This window comes from Homarus americanus, unplaced genomic scaffold, assembly GCF_018991925.1.
Source record: "Homarus americanus isolate GMGI-L3 unplaced genomic scaffold, GMGI_Hamer_2.0 scaffold51859, whole genome shotgun sequence".
Classification (NCBI taxonomy): domain Eukaryota; kingdom Metazoa; phylum Arthropoda; class Malacostraca; order Decapoda; family Nephropidae; genus Homarus; species Homarus americanus.
In genome coordinates, this window is record NW_024711292.1 from 3,920,705 (window position 1) to 3,942,858 (window position 22,154).

The 22,154-nt window shown below is 38.9% G+C and overlaps 1 protein-coding gene across 1 annotated transcript; it reads right to left on the reverse strand.

The window, feature by feature from the left end:
• Positions 1 to 1,540: 1,540 nt before the first annotated feature.
• On the reverse strand, positions 1,541 to 12,862 carry LOC121875398 (ribosome-recycling factor, mitochondrial-like). Its single transcript, XM_042379984.1, has 6 exons — positions 12,830 to 12,862; positions 10,376 to 10,626; positions 7,870 to 8,010; positions 6,279 to 6,489; positions 3,021 to 3,180; positions 1,541 to 2,277 (listed from the first exon to the last, which is right to left on the reverse strand). Exons 2-6 carry the CDS (start codon positions 10,611 to 10,613, stop codon positions 2,194 to 2,196), a joined length of 834 nt encoding a protein of 277 aa, XP_042235918.1. The 5' UTR covers positions 10,614 to 10,626; positions 12,830 to 12,862; the 3' UTR covers positions 1,541 to 2,193.
• Between the last annotated feature and the right edge of the window lie 9,292 nt (positions 12,863 to 22,154).

The window sequence follows — 22,154 nt, forward strand, 5'->3', positions numbered from 1 at the left end:
TTGCAATGCAGCCGTCCCTGGGACCCCCCCCACAGCCCTTGAATGGGCCTCTAGAGGGACCCTGGGTGCTTCACCGCCCCTAGAAGGGCTCCGGGTTTCGACACCGCTCCTGGGAGGGCTTTTGAGGGTGTCGCTGCCTTTGGGAGGATCCCTGGGGGGAGCCGCTGCCCCTTGGAGAACCCTTGGCAGCACCGCCTTCCTTGGGAGGGCCCCTGGGGGCATCACCGCCCCTGGGAGGGCTTTTGAGGGTGTCGCCACCCCTGGAAGGGCCGTTGTCCCTGGCAGGGCCCCTGGGGGCGCTACCACCCTTGAGAGGGCTCTTGAGGGTGCCACCGCCCCTGGGAAGGCCCCTGAGGGTGCCACCCCTGGGAGGGCCCCTGTGGGTGCCACCACCCCTGGCAGGGCCTTTGGGATCACCACCACCCATAAGGAGGGCCTCTGGGGGCATCGCAGCCCCTGGCAGGGCCTGGGGACTCCGCCGCCCCTGGTAGGGCGTGTAATTAAGTCTGACGAGGACTTCACAAAATTATAGGAAGATCTAAACCAATTTTTCGAATGGTCTGACAAATGGCAGATGAAATTCAATGTGGACAAGTGTAAAGTACTCAGTATAGGAGATATAAACAGGGAAACCAGATACCAGATGAACACCGATGTTATACAGTAGAGAAATCTGACTGCAAGAAAGATTTAGGAGTAGTGTAATTATAAGTAGGAATCTTAAACCAAGTAAACAATGTGTATTTGCTCGAAACAAGGCTAACAAAGTACTTGGGTTCATACAAAGGGGTGTTAGTTACAAGACTAACGAGGTCATCCTAAAATTATGTCTTGCGCTTGTGAGACCTCACTAGGATTATGCAGTTCACTTCTGGTCACCGTACTACAGGATGGATATAGAATCCCAAGAAAGAATTCAGAGAATAACAAGACTAATCCTTGGCATTAGGAACCTCAAGTACAGAGACAGGATAAAGAATCTTAATTTGCACTCCCTCGAGAGACGTAGAGTGAGGGGCGATATGATCGAAGTGTACAAATGGAAGTCAGGGCTAAACAAAGGTGACAGTAATGAATACTATTGTAGTGTATTTATTATTTTAATAAATACTATTGTAGTGTATTTATCATCACTTAATAACTAATATTGTAGTGTACAGTATTGTGTAGCAGCATATACCCTTGTTTATTCATTATTCACTTGTCTTAGTGTACAAGTAGCCAAATTGAGCCATAATATAACACTCAAAAAGGTAATAAATAACGTTGCTAGGAAGGTATCTTCTTATAAAATACTATACAGTGTGTTATAGCGACATGTGTTGTAAGCTGGTCTCCTGAAAGCTCTCACATGAATGCATCTTGAGTAAATAACCTTCTGATACAGCTTATCTTTTTATTTTCAAGCCATATTACAAATTACATACAGTACTATATTGCATATTTTCTCTATTACTGAATATGTTATATTAATCATGATGAACCATAAACAATAAGAGGCCAATCATATGAGACTATAATACTGAATCAATAAATAAATAAACCTGACGAATGCAGCAACATCTGATCAGCCCCAGCCTGCTTACATACTCGAGTGCCTTAGTTCTCAGTAGGCCTAAAACAAATCTCATTGGACCACTGTACAGTATTCAGTATGTGTTGCTCATTTCGTAAGGTTGTTTTTATTAATCTTCTCCATTTCTTTAAGTCTTTGGGCCGATGATAGTCATGACCCCTGTACACTGTCCAACTTCCCTCCACCTACCCCAAAGAAAATGTGGTTTAGGGTACTCACAAGGTCTTTTCTTTAATTAATTTGTTTTTTTACTTTCTTGCAAATACAACAATGTTTTGTAATGATGGGAAGATTCTACTTTTGTGAGCTGCTGCAAACAGTCAACTTATAGAGGTGCTATTTCATTTCAGGACAAAAAGTTTCTAAAAAGATCAAATTACTATAGCTAAAATATCACATGTACCACTGCACTGTACTGTATAAATGAAGGCTGGGCTGGAACTGGGCACCCACACTATGTAAAAGTTGCTTAGCATTTTAAACTAAATATTTGTTTAAAATATCTAAACTTACAACAGGCGAGTATAAACTTGATGAGGCATCTCTGTATAATATACAGTGTATATGTTCTTTAATAAACTAATATTAACAGTTAAAAAGAGTCGAGGATGTACAGTCTAGTTTGTTTTAAGTAATTCTTTCTGCTTCACTGACATCATTTTCTCAGCTTCCTGCATGTGGCTCTCTGCTATCTCTCGTACCTGTTGACAAGAAGATACAAAGATAAGATTAACAGAGACATTTCACATACGTCTCTAGTTAATGACTGACAAATGGATGAATGGAACACAAGGAAACATCATCAGTGAGCTTTAAGCGTAACAACTGGCAGCTTGCTCTTTCATTGGCTGTGACTTCACAAACCACTTACCACAGAACCATGAAGCCATATAATAATAAATTAAAGTATCCTGTACAAGGTCTGTGACGGTAGGCAGACATTTCATCACCTGACAATTTGTAACATGATATTTTGGAGGTGATAAAGCCATGGTTAGGTGAGTGTAGGTTTATACTGAACTGCTGAATAAATGTCCTTGACAAAATGTCCGAGAACCGTCTGTGACATGCATATTAGAAGTCCTTGCCTCATTCCACTAACCTAACCTTATACACATGAGTTACTAAGATGTCAGATAATTACATATGTCCATGTTAAGGTCAATACAGCAGAAGCATTGTTTATACTGAGGCTATATTTATAAGAGATGCAAAATATTCAAAACCACTTCTGATTCTACAGTACCTAAATGGTTATATACAGTATATGATCTATCACTAGAAATTCTCAAAAAACATATCATGCCTTCTTATAGACACCCAGTAGGCCCTGTACGAAGTGTCTCAGGTGACCATTTTCTATTTAGATGTTGACATAATTACAGTGAATATTATACTATATACACAATCAAAAAAACTAGCATGCATGAAACAGAGACGAGACCTTCTGTTGTACATCGTGAATCAGATCTTCGGACACCTGGCCTTCCTTTCTCTTAGCTTTACGGATGTACTGGTTCTGGGTCTCTCTCAGCTGATCTTTGCATCGATTATACAAAGTTTTTGCATTTTTTGCTAAATTTTCTCTATGCTCCTTTGTAACTCTGGAAAAAAAAGAGTTGGTTTTCATCTCTCTGCTGTCAAGATTACTTAAGATGAAATTCTTTTCTTAGGTTTACACAGAACAGTCACTACTAAGTGGCAACATATTCTGGATCATCAGAAGAATCTCCATCCCAGCTTATTTCAATAAAGATTAACCACCCTAACACTATTTTGGGGGGATGAAGTTAGATTTGGTTAAATTTAAGGTAAAATAAATTGGGGTGAAGATTCTTCAGGTGATCCCATATTTCTTATCAAAACAAAGAACTACAAGTGGGTACGTCACTTGTCCAAGCTGAAAACTGTGCTAAACTCTCTACAGTATAGTATCTCACTAAGTCATCCCTGAGCCAACCTTGGCCACCTCACAAAACTCACTCCTTGTGTTCCACTGGAGACCAACTGTTAGAAATCTTGACCAGGAAAGACCCTCCACTTTTCCCTCTTCAATAAAAACCAGCTTTAGGTAATGTGACAATAACCCACTTAACATTGTAGCTTGATGTGTTCCCCAAAAGTACAGTGTTATGTGAAACTACATTAAAAAATATCCCATAGCTTCCTATGTGACAGAATTGAGCCAAGATCCAGACAAAAAATGAAAAGGTCACATATTATGACTTAGTGACAAAATGTGGTTGTGGGAGTTGTGGGGATAATAAGGGGGCTATGGGTCAGCTATGGAGCCTCAAGTTTTTTCAAGCTGCTGCATAATAGTGAATCATGCACTATGTTATATTTTCCCTTGAATCATGCTCTCACTGACCATCACCACGACCTCATCTGCAAATTTGGTGGGAAGCTTCTGCACCATCCTCGACACCGGCTCCTACTACCACCTGAGATCCCTCGTCCAAGAATTGCTGTTGGACACCACAACCGCATGCAGCTCATACGAGCACGAACTGATCGCTATAAGAACAGCCCAGTCCCAACCATTGTAAAAAATTATCAATAACTTGTAATCAACCAGTGTATTCACTCCCAGTCAATTTTACTTTTTGCACTGTCACTATGTTGAAATGCCCTGTAGTTTGAGCTTCTCCCCCCACCTAGTTATTATATATCATATTTGTATCACTTATGTTACTTGTATATTATTTGTATATAAAGAGACCCATTCCCCAATTACGTAACTGTATATTTTCAGCCTTCCAGCTACCATGCTCTTTCAATAAACCATTAATAATAATAATTATTATTATTATTATTATTATTGTTATTATTATTATTATGTTCCCTTGAATCATGCACTATGTTATATGTTCCCTTATTTATCAAATATGGTCACAAAAAAAGTATGATAAATATAGCTACATTAAAATAAAACAATTCCATTATCTTAAATACTGTATAGTAATAATCCTGAAAGCATCATGAAGATTATTGGTCATGAACTCTAAGGTAAAACAATTCAAAACACCCAACAGAACTAACAGATGGAACAATTAAAAAAAAAACAGAACCAACAGGAGGAACATATCAAAACACCCAACAGAGTTAACCAGCAGATGGTGTGGTGAGCTATCTTTGGTAGAGCCCAGCTGCTAAGAGGAGGTGGCCAGAATGTATTTGTTGTCCACTTGTTGATCTTAAGTGTGGAGTAAATACGACCAGGTCATAAGCATTGTTAAGAGTCCACAACGATAAGTAGAGTTCCTTACTGGGTGTGTTATTAATCCAAGTATCCATGTATGTAATCTCCTCAGTTGCATGGGCGTATGGAGTGAACAAGTGTATGAGGGTCGCCACTTTACTTGTCAGAGAATGTACAAAGTAGCCCAAGGAGGCTATTTGTCCGGATGCTATTGAAGTATGAATGTGGTGCTATTACTAAGAGTCCTCTTAGTAAGTAAGTAAGCTAAATTCTCAAGTAACCTGTAAGGGTGGTGCTCGAGTATGATACATGTAAGACTATAATGTGTGTCATTATAAAGTAAGCCAAGTAATAGTGGATGTTGAAAGGTGTAACTAATTGAGAAGAACAAATTGAGTGAAACCATGGAAATGATCCTTGTAGTTTTGTATAATTGAAAGTAGTCATAAACCTAACTTCATTTTAATAAACCATTTTCATTATATGTTGGAGGTATCATTATTCGAGCAATATTTTACCTTGTTTCTCCCCACATCTTGGTACCATTAATTACAGTCAACCCCCGTGTCCTAACCCTCGAGCCATGCAACCACAGACAAGAGGTTAGGGGGTAGCTATGAGAAGTGAAGTAACTTAGAAATATTTAATATAAGAAATTAATAAAATAAGAAATAGAAAGAAAGAAAGTTTGAGAGAACCAATTACAAAATAAAAAAATTTAGAGAGAAAAGTAGTGGGATAGAGAATAAATAAAATTTAATTAAACTAGAAAAGAATCTCCTATAGTGGAACAATTTAAAACACTCAACAGAACTAACAGGTGGAACAATTCAAAACACCCAACAAAACTATCAGGTGGAACAATTTAAAACACTCAACAGAACTAACAGGTGGAACAATTTAAAACACTCAACAGAACTAACAGGTGGAACAATTTAAAACCCCCAACAAAACTAACAGGTGGAACAATTTAAAAACCCCAACAGAACTAAAAGGCTTTACACTTCTATAAGGTATACACAACAATGTCAAAAAATATAAGGTAACCAATAGCACATGGTGTGTGTATGGTAGACAGGATATTGGCCACTTCATTACAGTATTAGGGAGTCTATTGCTCTGGTCATACCCTAACTTACTGCTTCTTATAACACACTAGAAAATTAAAAGTTAAGTGTAGTATATATTTTGTGACTGGTCAAATAGGTTCCAGTCCTAAAATGCCTTAACCTAACCGGAGAGATATTCATTCGGCCAAAAATAACTTGGGGTAACCTGGAAGAATATAATTGAAATCCTCGTGAGGTTTATTGACCACAGGCCTATTGTAAGGTAATGTACTATTTTTTATGATATTATTATTGTAATGATATTCCTGAAGAAGTTAACTTAATCTACACCTAGAGCTAACATAGATGATCCATGGGTAGTTGTGTCTATTGATGATGGACACACACATATTCCTCTGTTAAGTGTTCCTTAGGTAACGCAAGAACTTACTTAGGAAGAGGAACGTATAGTGTCGTTCCCTCCTGCTGTGGGTTAAGATTCATTCCTGCCTCCTGGATGGCTTTGATGATCCCAGTTAAAGCTTGGGGGAAGGCCGATGCATTGATGACCAACATGTGTGAAGACTTGCGGGACACCTGTGCAACTTCATTCAGAGGATACTCGTCCCCCTCCAGTTGTACGGAAAGATTTTCAATACTGCCTAGTGTAAAAAATGAAGAAGAAATATAAATAATTAACTTCATTAACTAATTTTCAATAGAATAAATAAAAATAATTATCATCATTCACTAACTTTCAACGGAAGAAGAAATAAAAGTCATTTCCTTTATCCACCAAATTTCAATACTTGTACATTTTTTCCTGTTCAAACGAGGGGAAAATGCACAGTAACCTACCTCTAAAGTTAAAATCCGCTCATACATCTTCATACTTTCCTCTATACTAAAGCCTTTCTCATTCACACATTCCCTCATCTATCTTCATACCTTATTCTTGAAGATCTTATTTCTCATGTGAACTTTTTAGCAAGCTTTCATAAACAAATCTCCGAAGGGATAAAACACCGAGTTGGGGAATAATATAACAATCTATGGAAAAAAAACAGAAGACTAATCATGAATACCCAATTTTATGGAGAAATGAGAAACACAGTGGTTCTCATATTACTATTTTCTTGTACTATGGGAAATTGTTGTCCTGAGAGATAGAAGTGTGGATGTCCCTTATCTGAGAGACAAACTGGCTCACTCCTAGTACAGTATTCTCCTGAAGACTCAACCAATGGACATCTTGCCTTGGAGAGAAATGAACTCTAAATGCTCACTAAAAACCAAACCTTACCTACATTATGACCCCTTTTTATGTTCCTATCCATACTGCTCTTATAGATGGGTTCAAACTAATCCATTCATCTAAATACATCACACAGAAAATTACTTTGTCTTACAGTAAATGGTGTATAAAAAAAATGAAAACCTGGTGAAGATTCTTGGAGCCACATACAACCCAAAAGGAAGTAGCTTGAACTAGTAATGGATTTCATTAAAACCAAAAGGTAAAAACTTTTTAAATTGTCTATGAATAGGAACATGTTGGACGGCAGCCTTGAGGTCAAAATAGGTTGAGCAAAAATTCCTCTTTAAGCTTTGTCTCACCTGCTTAAAAGAGGCTGTCCTAAACTAACTTCTAGGCCTACAGGGAAGGTACACACTATATGCAAGTGTTTACAGTAACAAGAAAGCACTTAGTTGTCGAATATGCCAGACCAGGTGAACAGAACAGAACCACCCTGGATCTGAAGCACATGATCCTGATGATGTCATTTTATACCTATACCTATGTCAACAAGTGAGAACAAGTGAGAGGATTCGAGTATACAGTACCGTTAGTGTTTATGCTCGGCAGTAAAGACTCTTCATCCGTTTTCAGTAAGAAGGTGAACGATTATCTAATATTTTACTTGAACTGATTATATTACATTCTAAACACACAAGTTGGGGCCCCGGAGCCTAGTGATTTAACTAGCTACACAGAGTTGTTCCTGACAGATGGTTATAATAACTACACTCTCCTAACACACCTGCAGAAGTTCTAAGAGAGAGGTTCTTGATATAATCTTGTTTGAGGTTTTCCACCGTTTCTGAAAACTGGTTTCGCATATGTGTGACGTTCAACACTTCGGACATCTCCTCATCGGACAAGTGGACTTTTGTTTTCTTATCTGCAAGACAATAAACAAAATGAACACAACCTGAGACTGGTTCACTAATTTGTTTGACTAAAAAAAAAAAAAAGAGGAAACACATACAGTGTACAACCTAACCAAACATAACCTGACCTGACCTGACCAAACCTAACCTCATTCCCCCAAATAGTGTTAGGGTGGTTAATCTTTAGGTGAAATAAGCTGGGATGGCAATTCTTCAGGTGTTTCAACAAAAATTTATACATCTTGTAAAGATAAGAAGATAAATACAATAATATTAAAGTACAGTATAGATAGTCCTCGCTTATTACAAATTTTCATACAGTATGAAAAATTTTAATTTGTAATAAGCGGGGTCTACCTGAACTATACTTTAATATTATTATATTTATCTTTTCATCTTTCCAAAATTGTTACTTATGTTACTTAAGTAACATTGGCAAAATGTTACTCGAGTAGAAGTAAGAGTATCCAAAGTTCAATGTACTCAAGTAGAATTAAAAAAGTATCTCATTCATAAAGTACTCAAGTACTGAGAGCAAAAGTAACAACAAAATTATTAATTGTCTCAAATATTAAAATAAATCCACAGTAAGTTATAAAAACCAGTTAACTAAAGATAAAAATAAAAGACACAGCATTACACATGTTTATTTGCAAATCTTTCTATTGAGATTAATCAATAACTGATTCTAAATTATGACTGTCCCATCAGGATCTTTTAGGCCTAAATATAAGCCCAGCATGACCTACCAAAAGAGAATACCTTCAGCCGCTCTTCTCCCTACAATCCATAGCAGGGATAGTGAACTGGCTGAAAATATATCCATCCAACACTATGATCACTTTCTTCCTTATCCGCACAAGTATCGTCAATGTGGACTTATGGTCCGCAAACATAATGTTGTCTCTGCTTGCATTAGATTAGCATACAGACCTATCTGGCAGGTATCTGAGGTGGGGGATGACCCTCACTTCTTTTCCTGTAAACTCTGTAACAAACTGTCCCAACACCAACAGTCTTCAACACTATTGCCTTGACTGTCCCACTGTCAGGGACCTCCTACCACAGGACGAGTCACTAAACGCTATATGTCACCATGTACTTATTCGTAATAATTTAGATTTAATTCTTGTATGCTATCCACGCTTTGGTGGGTGCTGACTCCTATTGTCCTTAAATCATAACAATATTATCTTCATAGCATGTCATAGCGTGTCCTGCGACAAGTATCAATGTATTAGTGTCTGACAACATGGTCTTGTGACTAGGCTTGTCGCTCCGAGGTGTAATAAATTAATTAAACAGTAAATAATAAGCCCAGCAAGACTAAACAGACGCTCACAAGCAGCAGATGCAGGTCGTGGGATGTTAAGCTTGAGATATAAGTCACATAACGTCAGGAAAGACCTCAGTAGCTCCATTCCATCCTCAGGGCATGCCAAGTAGCTATCAAGCTCCTTCACTTGGGGAGCTTGTGGAAGAATGTTGCCTCCATAGTGGCTGAGTCTGACTAAGACTCACTGTGAACTGTCCCTCTAATTGGGATGTGGCTGTGTGATGTCACTTTTCAATTGTAACAGACAAGTGGCTGAAGGTTTTGCACCATGTAACATCTGGAAGGTGCTGGGGAGGGGGGGGGTGGTACTTAGTTATTTTAGCAGAATTTTAAACACACTCAGTCTTACACATATGTATAGATATATACAGATATCTAAGATAGAATTATGCAAATCATTTTAGAATCACAGCCTCTTTGTAATTCATTTTAGGTACAGGTATATGAAAAGAGCAACTGACATCTAACAGGAAGACCAAGCCCCAGAAGGAAAGGTGGGAGTGAAGAGAAGGTATTCGATGGGGGAGGAGGGGGTGGGGGGGGTTAGGGAGAAGGCTAGGTGAGGTGGGTGATGAAGGTGCTCATGGACAAAAGAACACAAGATGATCAAAGGGAAAGTTGGCTGTCACGGCCACTGCCACCTGACCTCACGTGACCTCTAGGTATGTGACCGAGTGGTGTCTACCCACACCCACACCATACCCTTCACGGCTCCACCCACACAACTCTTTTACTATGGTTAATAATTAATTAATTAATTAAAAATATATTAGTTTGCATGCAACGAGTAATGATAGTTTGTCAATTGTATTGGGGTAAAGGTATTAGAAAACCATACTGTACTTAAGTAAAAGTACTAAAAAATTGGAATACTTTTTAAAAAGTAAATACTGTACCCAAAATGTTACTTGAGTACAGTACTCAAGAAAATATATATGACCATGAAGCAGATGACAGATATTGTCAAGTGTTTAGGGAACTTTATTTGCATCTATACATACAAGTACAGTACTGTATATACTGTAGCTACCAGCACTTACCTTTGCTTTTCTTATCTTTGCTCTTGGCATAATTTCTCTTCTGACACAGAGTGACAGAAGGAGCTGCAAGAAAAGTTGGGTACAAAGATCTAGGAGGTGAAGGCACGTTGAGGTACTTCATAGCAGCAGAACCCGAGAGGTTTCGGTACGAGACCGATGACAACATCTTCCAAACAGACCAAGTGGTGGGCAGCATGAGTCTCACTCTGCCCGCTGCCGCTGATCCTGACAGAGCCATTGTGAGTCCAAGGCTGCAGGGAATAACAATTAATGATGAAAGTTGAAGCAGAATGACAGAGCTAATACATGACTGTGAGGGTGAGTTTGGAGAAATGTTTGTTGTATGTAAATGTTGTTAATGTGTACTAATATCACTTACTGGTTGGTACAAGGCCACATCCTAGTCAAACCTTAAACCAACCAGTGTGCTATCTCTAATATTGAATTAGTGTACAGATATATCTGCTATAATTTTTAATGTAAGAAGTTAGAAGTAATTATAAAAGGAGTAATGGAATAAAAGTTAATAATACATTAATACAGTGTACTCAGTAAGGCGATACAGTGAAACCTCCATATAACGGACCCCTGATATAACAGACTTACATCTTTACATAGTTCGTTAGATGGAGGTTTCGTATTTAACAGACCCTTGATATAAGAGGACATTCATCTCTACAAGGTTCATTAGATGGTTTGAAATAAAATAAATCAATAAAGAAGAGACTGAGTGAAAAGCTGTGTATGGTCAATATATATTACAGTATTTTACTGGTCAGAAGTACAGACACTCTCAGTAAACACCAGAGGGTAGCTAATAGCTTTTTAATAAATTATTCTTTCTTATGCTAGGTATAATAATAATAATAATAATAATAATAATAATAATAATAATAATAATAATATCTCAAAACAGAACAATGACACTTATTAATAACAGTCAGCTGGCAATACACATGAACCAGCTAGGTCTTTTTTTTTTACGGAAATTAGCCCACCCGGGCACAGGTCGAATGACCCACAACAGGGCCTAGGGGGCGAAAAAATAAGAATGAAAAGAAAAAAAAAAGAAAAAAGAAAAAGGTTATATTAACCTACACCACGAAGATGCTGGAAAACCAGCTTTTTAAAGTGAGACAGATTGTATGAGTATGGAAACACAGAAGAAGGCAGAGCATTCCACAGTTTGGCTGTGTGAGGAAAGGAGGTACTATAACGGGTTATTATAGTGTGACCGACATCCACAATGAAACGGTGGGCGCCGCGGGCAAGACGTGCATTACGAGCCCACGGCCTTGCCGGAGGTACTTAGGATGCCAAATCCTACCTAACCTAGGATAAAATCTTACTATAATTTCTTTTAGGTTACTGTAAAGTTCATGTGGGCAAATGACAAAAACAATTTGTTCATTTATAGGCCAGTGCGCACAAAATAATAACAATAATAAAGGACCATAAATAAATCCAAACATTATTAAAAAAAAAAGATCAATAGAGAGAAATGATATATGTATGTTATGTTGTCAAAGTAAGATAAACAATTGAGACCCTGCAACTGTGAGTAAATGAGGCAGAAAGTCAGATCAGCAACCTGGGACTTGGTCACAATTTTTGTGATGCCATATAGCAGCAGGGTCTACCATTAGACAACACATTATGCTTCCAATATCTTCCCAGGCGGTAGTACCTCCCTGTTTGATAGTTGCCAACTACCTACTACTACAGGATTACCAGATATTTTTTTGTTATGTGGCTGGATAGCCCAGGTGGCTTTCCTTAATTATTACCCAAAAATTCTCCGAGTAACCTAACAGATGGTTCTCTTTTATTTTTTGTATATCTAGACAACGAATACATTGAAGAAGTAATATGGAATATTAAACCTATTATTATTAAAAAGGCAGTGGATTTCTTTCTGTGACCGGTCCATTACCAGCAAACAACACAAGAACTATATTGGACCATGACTATGGCGGCATTTGTCATTTATTTTGCCATGAGTCGATCCTTGTGTGGCTGTCAACATACCTAACCAAGGACACTTCAGATTATAAAAGAGGCGACATTTACTAGAACCTAATACTGTAGAACCTGACCAACCAACCAAACTTACCTACCTTACCTAACTTCCCTCGCCGGGGGTCAGACACCTCGTCATATTAAACAGAAAGTCCTTAGCCAATCAAAGCACACTCACGGTAAAATAGCGTTAGTAGGAACTTAGCCAGTCACGGCAAAATATCCACTACGAATTAAAATTGACTACACTGAGTCACTGAATATTGAGTTGAGATGCACAAGAGTTTGTTTTTCTGTGTACTCATTGTCTAGTCTCCCTCTTCACCTAAATTCATTCTGGACTTTGACAATACCATAAAAACAACCTTGCTATTCCTCTAAACGTTCTACTGTTAGTATTTTCCGGTTCACTGATAATATCCTTAGTTAAACCACCTCTTTAAATCAGTGCCTTCATCCACCGGCAGATTCCTACCCAAGAGACAGATATAATTTTTGGTATTATTAATTTTTCTGTAAATTCAGTAGCATCCTATTATAATTGATAAGACAAAAACATTAAAAACAACGAACATGAAAGTGAAATAGAAGACTGAGAAGACTTACTATAGAGAGCACTCCTCCCTCAGGTGGGCGGCGCGGCTCTACCTTCCACTCCACGATTTGGCTTAAAATTTTGGGAATATTAGACAAAATTGATTTAATATAGAACAAAGTTTAGTTAATTTGAATGTTAATATCAATCTACTTAAGTTTTATTAAATTTTCAGGTAAATCTAGTTATATGAAAAGACTTTAAACCTTCCTTCCCATTTCTCTTCGCAATGAACTTAAAAAAAAAGAACTCTAATTTCATTATGCAGATGCATTATTTTACTCATAATTTTAATATAAATTAACTTATATGAATAATAAAGAGTAAATATTATTGCAAAAACTACCTCGTAACGATCTTCAAAAGTGAGGTACTTGCCAACAGTGAGTAACAGAGACGTGACTGATCGCCCAAGCAGCTAACGAGCCCATCAGTGGTGAAGAGGATAAAAGTAAAAGTAAGTTTGTGTTTACCCAGAGATGTCTTGGTTTCCTGTAAGTGGTCTCTGTATAATCACAATACTTCCTCTTATTCCCTTTGTAATATACCTTTACATTTGTATGCCATGTTCAGATGTCATTCTGCTATGAAGTGCTAATCAATATCATTATTTCTTATTACTTATATTTATTATTATTACTGCCATCCTTATTAGTTGTATTAACACTATTCTATTGAAGAGGAACGTACTGATTGGTTTTCGCGTCAGTGTACTACGTCATATCTTGCGCTGTGGTAAGTTTATCTATCCGGTAGGAGGAAGCCGAGCCCTGACAGTACAGTTCTGGCACCGGGATGTGGAGGGTTGTCTCTGTGTTTGCTGGGCTGGTATGGGCCTTGTCCCTAGTTGCTGCTGGACATGTCACACAAGTTCACTCTCTCGATGACGATAGTTTGTCTTGTCCACTGTTGGAACCAGATCACATCCCTAACCTTCCTCTATACGTAGGCCTTCAGCCACTCCAAAAAGGATGGAGATTTGAGTTCAACAACGAAGCTGACAAAATAAAAACTTTCAAATTCTTCCTTGGGGAATCTGAAGGAAAGATTTCTGGAAATATGACGACTGGAAAATATGGTGAAGCAGTAGGAAAGTTCTCGTGGCCCGGGGATTCCTTTCCACAGGGCGAGTGGAGGTACTTCTTGATAGATCGAGAAGACAAGAATTATGTACGGGTGTACTACACACAGTTGTTTAATGGGGGAAAGCTGCCCCATCATCAGGTGTGGAAACAAGGCCTTACTGGTAAACAAAGTTTTGTTAATCTTAAAGAAACAAATTTACATTTCAACTGTATGAGAGGTTGTCGTATCGAGGTGAAAAGGGGCTCTTTCGAAATTCTTAGTGACATAGAGTATTACTTACTGGCTGTTGAACCACCCTGCGAGATCTGTTCAAAAGATCATCCAGACAATTGTTCCAGCTTGCTAGATGTGACATGGAAAAAGTTTCCCGGTCAGGAATATAAATTCCCCAACAATTCCTCAGTGTTGACACTCAACAGCACCATACTGGTGAGTGAAGAATGTGACCCGCAACCACCAGTCATTACTCAGGTGTCCACAATGATGACCAGTACAGGTGAGGCAGAAGCCGTCGCCGCCACCACCACTACCACCAACCATCAAGTAACCGCTGGGACAACCAACCTTCTGCCTGACAGCACCTCTGTGTATCTACAGGACAACAACAACACCCGTACATCTCCAGGAAACACTGAGAGAACTTTTCTATCTCCTGAAACCACTTCTCTCGCATCAACCATCCACGAAGACAATTTAGTGACCACTTATGAGATTCCCTTTACTAGTGACCTCGATGTTGAAACTTCTACTGATGTCTCTGATATTGAGGACTTCGTTCTTGTATACAGCACCGTGGAGGAAGTTGGCACTGAGGTCTCTACTGACGAGAACTCCTCTACTGAAGAACGAGTTACACGACTTCCTTTCCCTCGCTCCACAACACGAAGCAACTCCAAGAATCTACAACAAGGAGAAGAGAAGAACAGGGTCTCATGGAAAAGCATTGTGTTTCCCATCGTTATCATCATGGCTATGGTAGCCATCATCACATATATCTCCATCTTCAAAAGACTTCGCCAGAGAAACAACTACACATGCATTGTACCGAGTAGCGGGGAGTCGGTGGAATTGGGGAAGACTTAGAATTGAGACTTAACTTAAACTTTGACTATATGAAGCCACAGATAAGAGCTGTTGAGAGGTTAGTTCGGGTGTTATTAACAACTAACACCTAAGAGAAAATTTTAAAGTCAAAGAACAAAATCTTTTACTAAACACACCTTTTATTTGGCGTTTTAAGTCTATGTGGAATATTCTCCTGGCATATCCAGGTTAGTTAACTCAGCAGCTTTTATGATAAAGTTTTTGTACTAAGAACTTTTCTGTCGTCACTGAATTAAAAATTAAGTTGATAATAATAACATATAGTTTTCTCTAACCCATTGTTTACAAGTTCATTATGTCTTGATCACCTTTATTGTTGATGCACTTTATAGAAGATAATTGTCAAGGTTAGGATATCTTCAGTGTACTGTATGTTAGTAATGATTTATTAGTATTACAGAGGTGAGGCCTGACCTAACCTAACTTAACTTAACCTAAGCATCAATAGGACAAATACTACTGTGTTTAGCCATGATTTAATCTTATGTCCATAACTTAAGTAATTTCTTCTGTAATACTCTAAAAATATTTGTAATTTTCTTGTGTTTGCTGCTGAAAATACGTTACTTCACTTTTATTTCCTTATAGTTTACCATTTTATTAACATCAGCAAGTGTTTTATTACAATATTATACTTACATGCAATATCTTTATTATATTATGGTATAATTTCCCTCAGAACTAGTATTTTTAGTTATAATTAGTATACAATTGTTATTTTATTACATATACGAGGTAGAAAATAATACAAGACTACATCACTATAATACAAACACTTATTTCACTCATGTAACTTTCCGAATATAACAATAAATTATATAATATATGAACCAATCTATTCAATTATATCCAAGACTTGATGATAGTCATGTAAGTTATAAAAAATGAGTTGGATTCATGAGACGATACAAATTTATTATCGAGACTAATAAATTCTTAAATAAACACAGTTAAAGTTTGATGTTTATATTACCAACACTACTATTACCAAGAGAGAGAGAGAGAGAGGGAGAGAAAGAGAGAAGGGAAGAGGAGAGGAGAGAGAGAGAGAGAGATAGAGAGAGATATCACACAGCAGTACCGTGGAAGTACGTGGATGACTGCACTGTGGGGGTTTCAGTGGACAACACCGCACCAGACTACTCATCGCTCCAAAGCACCCTGGACTGGCTACAGGCATGGACTACGGAGAACAAGGTCACCATCAACCACACCAAAACCGTAGTCATGCACATCAATACCGCCACCACTCCAGTGCAAGCCCCAGCAGTCACAGTGGGTGCCCATCCTCTCCAGCTGGTGCAGTCTGCCAAACTCCTGGGTGTAACTATAGACAACAAACTTGACTGGAAGGCCCATGTAAATAACACAGCCAAGGCAGCCTCGTACCGTCTCTACATGCTACGAAGACTTAGGTCACTTGGGACATCCACGCCAGAGCTGAGGACCATCAACGCCTTTATTCTCCCCAAACTAACGTATGCGTCACCAGCCTGGTCGTCTTCTCTCAACTCCACCCAACAACGTCAGCTAGAGAAGGTACAGAAAAGGGCCTGCAGAATCATGCTCGGCGCAGAATAATCCGGCTACACCAACGCTCTCTCCACCCTGGAAATGCCATCCCTCAGTGACCTCCACCACCAAGCATTGGAAAGGTTTGGCCGTGGACTACTGCACCACCCTCGCCATCGCCACCTCCTGCCACCTGCAGCCCCCCACCCAACTCGCGCAGTCCGCCACTACAACAAAATTCAGCCCATAAGAGCCCGCACCGATAGATATAAGAACAGCACCATCCCATCTATTGTTAAAATAATAAACAACTCCTGATTTATGTATTGCACAGCCCTATAAATGTATTCAATGCATATTATATCATTATGACTAAATTAAATGTAAGTCTGTATATTTTCAGCCACCGGCTGCAACTCTATTAATAAACCGTTTATTATTATTATTATTATTATTATTAAAAGAAAATAACATCAAGATCTTCCTGTTGACGATTCGAATCACCCGCGTCGCTTCCTCCCAGATATTAAGATTCATTATCTTTGTTTTCTTCCTCATCACCACAGGAAGTGAGATATATTTACATCATTGTCATTCTTGTGGTAGTCGAGTCGCGGTGTAATTGTGACGCCATCCATCATCACTATTTTGTAGAACCTTAAAAACTTCGATAATGTCATCTGTTTTTTGTGTGTCCTTTTTGTAGTCTAAAGTTTTTATTTTTTTCTGTTAATTCAACCAAATTATTTACGGTCAGCCGAACGCTCAGACAACACTCAGGCAACATTCAGGCAACACTCAAGCAACACTCAGACAACACTCAGCTTTCCTTGAGTCATGATTGTAGTTCTAAATAATTCTTGTTTCTTAATTGTGGTTATTGTTGATAATATAGAATATATTTACTGGAAATCCACCAACTTCTTTGAGATAATGGTTTCTGAAGAACAGGTTGAGAGAGAGAGGAAGAGGAAGGGGCGGGTGGGTAGATATTAGTACATATTGAAAATAAGAATCTGCATCCTGTGTCGGTAAGGAAAACATTATTTTTACTCTCTCTTTCTCTCAATTAAATCAACAAAATGACAAACACAAAAGGACGTATCTTATAGAAACATTCAGAATTTTGACTGATGGAAAACGTAAAGAAGGGCCGTTTTCTTTCATGTTGTCAAGCACCACCACCAGGGTACACAGCAACTCCAAGCTCAAGATATCATAGCAGAAAATACTTGTTAATATAGATGGTAGTAGACCTATGGAAAAGATACCAACCCATGCTGTGGAATCAAGAACACTAGAATGATCCCTACATAGATCATTGGCCACCTCTTTCCCTCGATATAGCCATCTCTAGTTATGAATGGCCATTAGAAAAAAAAATTATAAAAGAAATACCTTAAGTCTGGCCAGTGTTTGTCCAGTCGTCTTATCAGCTACTGTATGAGCATAAGTAATAGGGTAATTTCTTTGTTTTATTATCATATATGTTATCTATGTATTCATTATTCTCTCTTAGCACCAGAAACAGACTAAGCAACAGGAAGTACCATAGATCACGCTACTACGCCGTGTTGGTAGAATAATTTTATGATAATTAATAGCCGTTGTGTCATTTTGGTGAATAAGACACAATGAAAAGCCCCCAGAGACCCTAGTTGTTGAGAGAGGTAAATACGTCATAGAAAACGGCGGCTTATATGAAGATTAGACACCACAGTTTTTTTTTTCTTGAAGATTAGACACACCAGCTTATTGAAGATTAGATATCCAGCTTATTTCACTTGAGGATTAGACTCCCCAGCTTATTTCACCTGAATAAATAAGTATCCCCTAAAACAAACACAGTATTAAGTATGGTAATGAAGAGAAACATATCTACACGTTGAAACAGTTTATTACATTACAACACACTGTTATTATTACACTACAACACACTGTTATTATTACATTACAACACACTGTTATTATTACACTACAACACACTGTTATTATTACATTACAACACACTGTTATTATTACACTACAACACACTGTTATTATTACATTACAACACACTGTTATTATTACACTACAACATACTGTTATTATTACATTACAACACACTGTTATTATTACACTACAACACACTGTTATTATTACACTACAACATACTGTTATTATTACACTACAACTTGTTACTTTTACTTTTAGTAACTCTTGATAGTTCGTCACATCTACGCCACCACCTTCTTCTGGAGCTATATACTGGATATAACTCAAAGATGTTGACGATAAAACAGCGGCAATATGATGAGTCGAGCGTTCCCTTTCACCTCAATGATTTTAATACGACAGTGGACGCTACGCCAGGCTAATGTTCGCCTGCCTTCTGTTGCTTCTGGAGTAAGAGAAAAAGAAAGCAGTAACGCCAGTCAGTGTATAGGATAAGAGGCTCGTTTTATACGGCTCTTATAAAGTGGCCAGGAGATGTGACCTCAGCTTCAGCCACACCACCAACGTCACCGTAACACAACCAATAACGAGTCGTTCAAGGCTTGACACTAACGAGGTGCTGGAAACCTCACTGGTGGTAGAGGTTGCTGTTGTTGTTGTTGTAGTGATGGTGGTGGTGGTGGTGGTAGTGGTAGTAGTAGTGGTAGGGTCGCAATAATTCCATTCGACCATGGTGCTTGAAGTCACTCTGAAGGAACTAAAGTTTCGGTTATCTTGCAGCACTGTCACCTGAGTCACCTCATCTTGGAGGGACAGAACAAAGCGTTTAGCGTCACCATCAGCGATACACTCTAAGATAAGCTTCCTCCAGGAGCTATCAGGAGAGAGAGCTTCAGAAGTCACCTGCTGGACACGTACATGTCCTTTATCTTCCCCCAACAAGAGCGTACCTTCGACGACGACTGATTCAACTAAAGTCTTCACGTACAGGATAAGTGGATTAAAGGCGAGTGTTTGATCCAACTTCTCCCGTTGTGTGTGACAGGGTGGAGGGGACGACTGTATCACACTCACTCCACAGGTCACCCACAGCACCACCAGCAGCGGCCCTCTAGTCATGTTCTGTGTCCGCCGCTACTTACACCCACAATCAGTAATGGAGTTTTTATCCTATTTCTTCCACTAGTGTTGTCGTGAGCACCGTTTCTCTGTATGAATTATTATTATCACTTCGGGAAAACTAATAATCTGCCTTAAATTATCAGAATATTAAAGTAATACTTTATAACTTTCCAAGATAAACCTTCTTTTATGAGGAAGTTATAATATAATTTATTAATATACTTCAATACTTTAGGTTGTACACGTGTTTAGTCCACACGACACCTCAATGCGTGACAAAAGTATTATCAGTACTTTTACTTTTGTCCTCTTCGCTTTCACTGCAGGAGATGAGTAATATAAATACTTTCTTGTTGTATGATCGTTGAGTTTAAGGTAAGGAATGTCACCGCAGCTCACAATATCATGTTGATGTGATGCGTACGGCGCAGGGCGAGCACACAGATAACTGAACCTGCGCATACAGCCACAATACTAGACCTACACTGCTCAGGTCCCTCTTGACAGAACCTTAGATAGAATGTACTTTTTTTTTTTTACTTTTATCCTCTTCGCCGCTGATCGGCTTGTTAGCCGCTTGGGCGATCGGTCACGACTCTTTTCCTTTATATTCTTCACCAAAAGGTCGGCTCGCTAGCCGCCCGGGCGATCGGTCACGTCTCTGTCACGCACCGTTGGCAAATACTGGGCATGCACCGGCTCCTGAATGTACCTGAACCCGCTCCAGTGTTAGTCAAGTCTTCTCTTGAAAGAGCTCACACTCAGTGCCGTCACAACACTTTCTGGTAGATTGTTCCAAGAGTTTACAACCCTCACTCCGAAAAAGTTTGCCCTCACGGTTTTCCGGACTTGCGGCTTCTTCAATCTTGAGCTGTGACCCCTTGTGGGGCGAGCGTCCGCCAGCTCAAAGTAAGGACACTCAACTGAGTAGTGCCCCCTGAGATGTGGGCCAACCAGACGCCATACTCAGCGGGTGGGAAGTCATCTTGGCCGTCTCCCACACAGTTTATAAACACATATCCAATTGTCAACTTGTGTTACAATTTTACTGAATAAACATCATCATATCACCTTCTTCCTCTACAGTACAAACGCAAACTTCTTCATCAGCAGAGTAACAACACGGCGCCGGGCTGCCTCTTGGATGACGTGGACTCCATCTGTTGGAGGAATCAGTAATGTGAGATGATGAAGACGTATCTAACTACAGTCTCAATGCATTTTGGGCGCCATTAGCTGTGTCGGACGCCATCTTCTTTCTATAGGTTGAGTTGATCAATTCATATACGGACTTCACATCACTAATTACCGGACACACTATGATATTAAACTATTTAGTAGTAGTACACACACACACACTGACTAGAAAACAGATACCTCAATTTTGTTATTGTCATTCTCTCTCTCTCTCTCTCTCTCTCTCTCTCTCCTTCTCTGTCTCTCATATAATAAGGTTGTTATTGTTATGGCGTCTTTAGGTGTTCGAACAACCAGGATGTTTATTCAAGACACTAAAAATATTTCTACACTAGAGATAATCTTTAAATCCTCAGATAATATTCACGGAGTAAGTAAACACACACTCTCCTTCCCCTCCCTCCCTTGCTTCCTCATCCTCATCCTCTCTTCTTTTATCTTCCTCGTTCTCTCTTTCTTCCTCCTTCCCTTCTTTTCCTCCTTCATTCCCTTCTTTCTTTCTTCCTCACTCCTCTTCCCATTCTTCTTCTCTCTCATTTTCTCTCATCCTCCCCCTTCTCTCTTCTTTCTTCCTCCTCCTCCTACTTCTACCCCCTCCCTTCTTCCTATATCTTCCTCCCTCCCTCCTCTCTCTTCCTCTACCACCTTTCGTCATTAAGTTCATAAGACTTACACCCACAGAAGAGAATAACGATTGCTAATATAAAACTGACTCACCTAACCTAACCTTACCTAGAGCACATACTATAGGTAATTCTCAGGTCACTCATAACCCAAATATTACTTCCCAGCTTAACCTAACCTAACCTAACCTAACCTATAACCTATAACCTTACCTAACCTAACCTAACCTAACCTATAACCTAACCTAACCAGGAACAATATAATCACCACCATGACCATATATAGTGTACGAGCGCTTTGAGCCTAGTGGTGAGGTCACGAGGTTCCTGTTACGTCAAAACTCACAGTTGATATAATTAATCCTTATTTAATTATTTATTGGTCGTATTATTAAAGGAGAGGAACACATATTACAAACACACACACACACACACACACACACACACACACACACACACTGAAAATGTAAGTTATCATACGTATGACGTTTTCCTGAAGCTATTTGGTTAAGAGACTAGCGATTGGTTGTCACAATGCAAGAGTAGTGATTGGCTCTCACAACGGAAGTCTTCTAATTGGCTCTTA

Bases quoted from the DNA above. Each gene is read 5' to 3' on its own strand.
- LOC121875398 (XM_042379984.1), bottom strand. From the start codon at position 10,613: ATGGCTCTGTCAGGATCAGCGGCAGCGGGCAGAGTGAGACTCATGCTG. The intron at 8,011-10,375 runs GTAAGTGCTGGT...ATTGTCTTGCAG, and splicing joins CAAAGATAAGAAAAGCAAAG to ATAAGAAAACAAAAGTCCAC. The intron at 2,278-3,020 runs GTCTCGTCTCTG...TCTTGTCAACAG, and splicing joins TTCACGATGTACAACAGAAG to GTACGAGAGATAGCAGAGAG.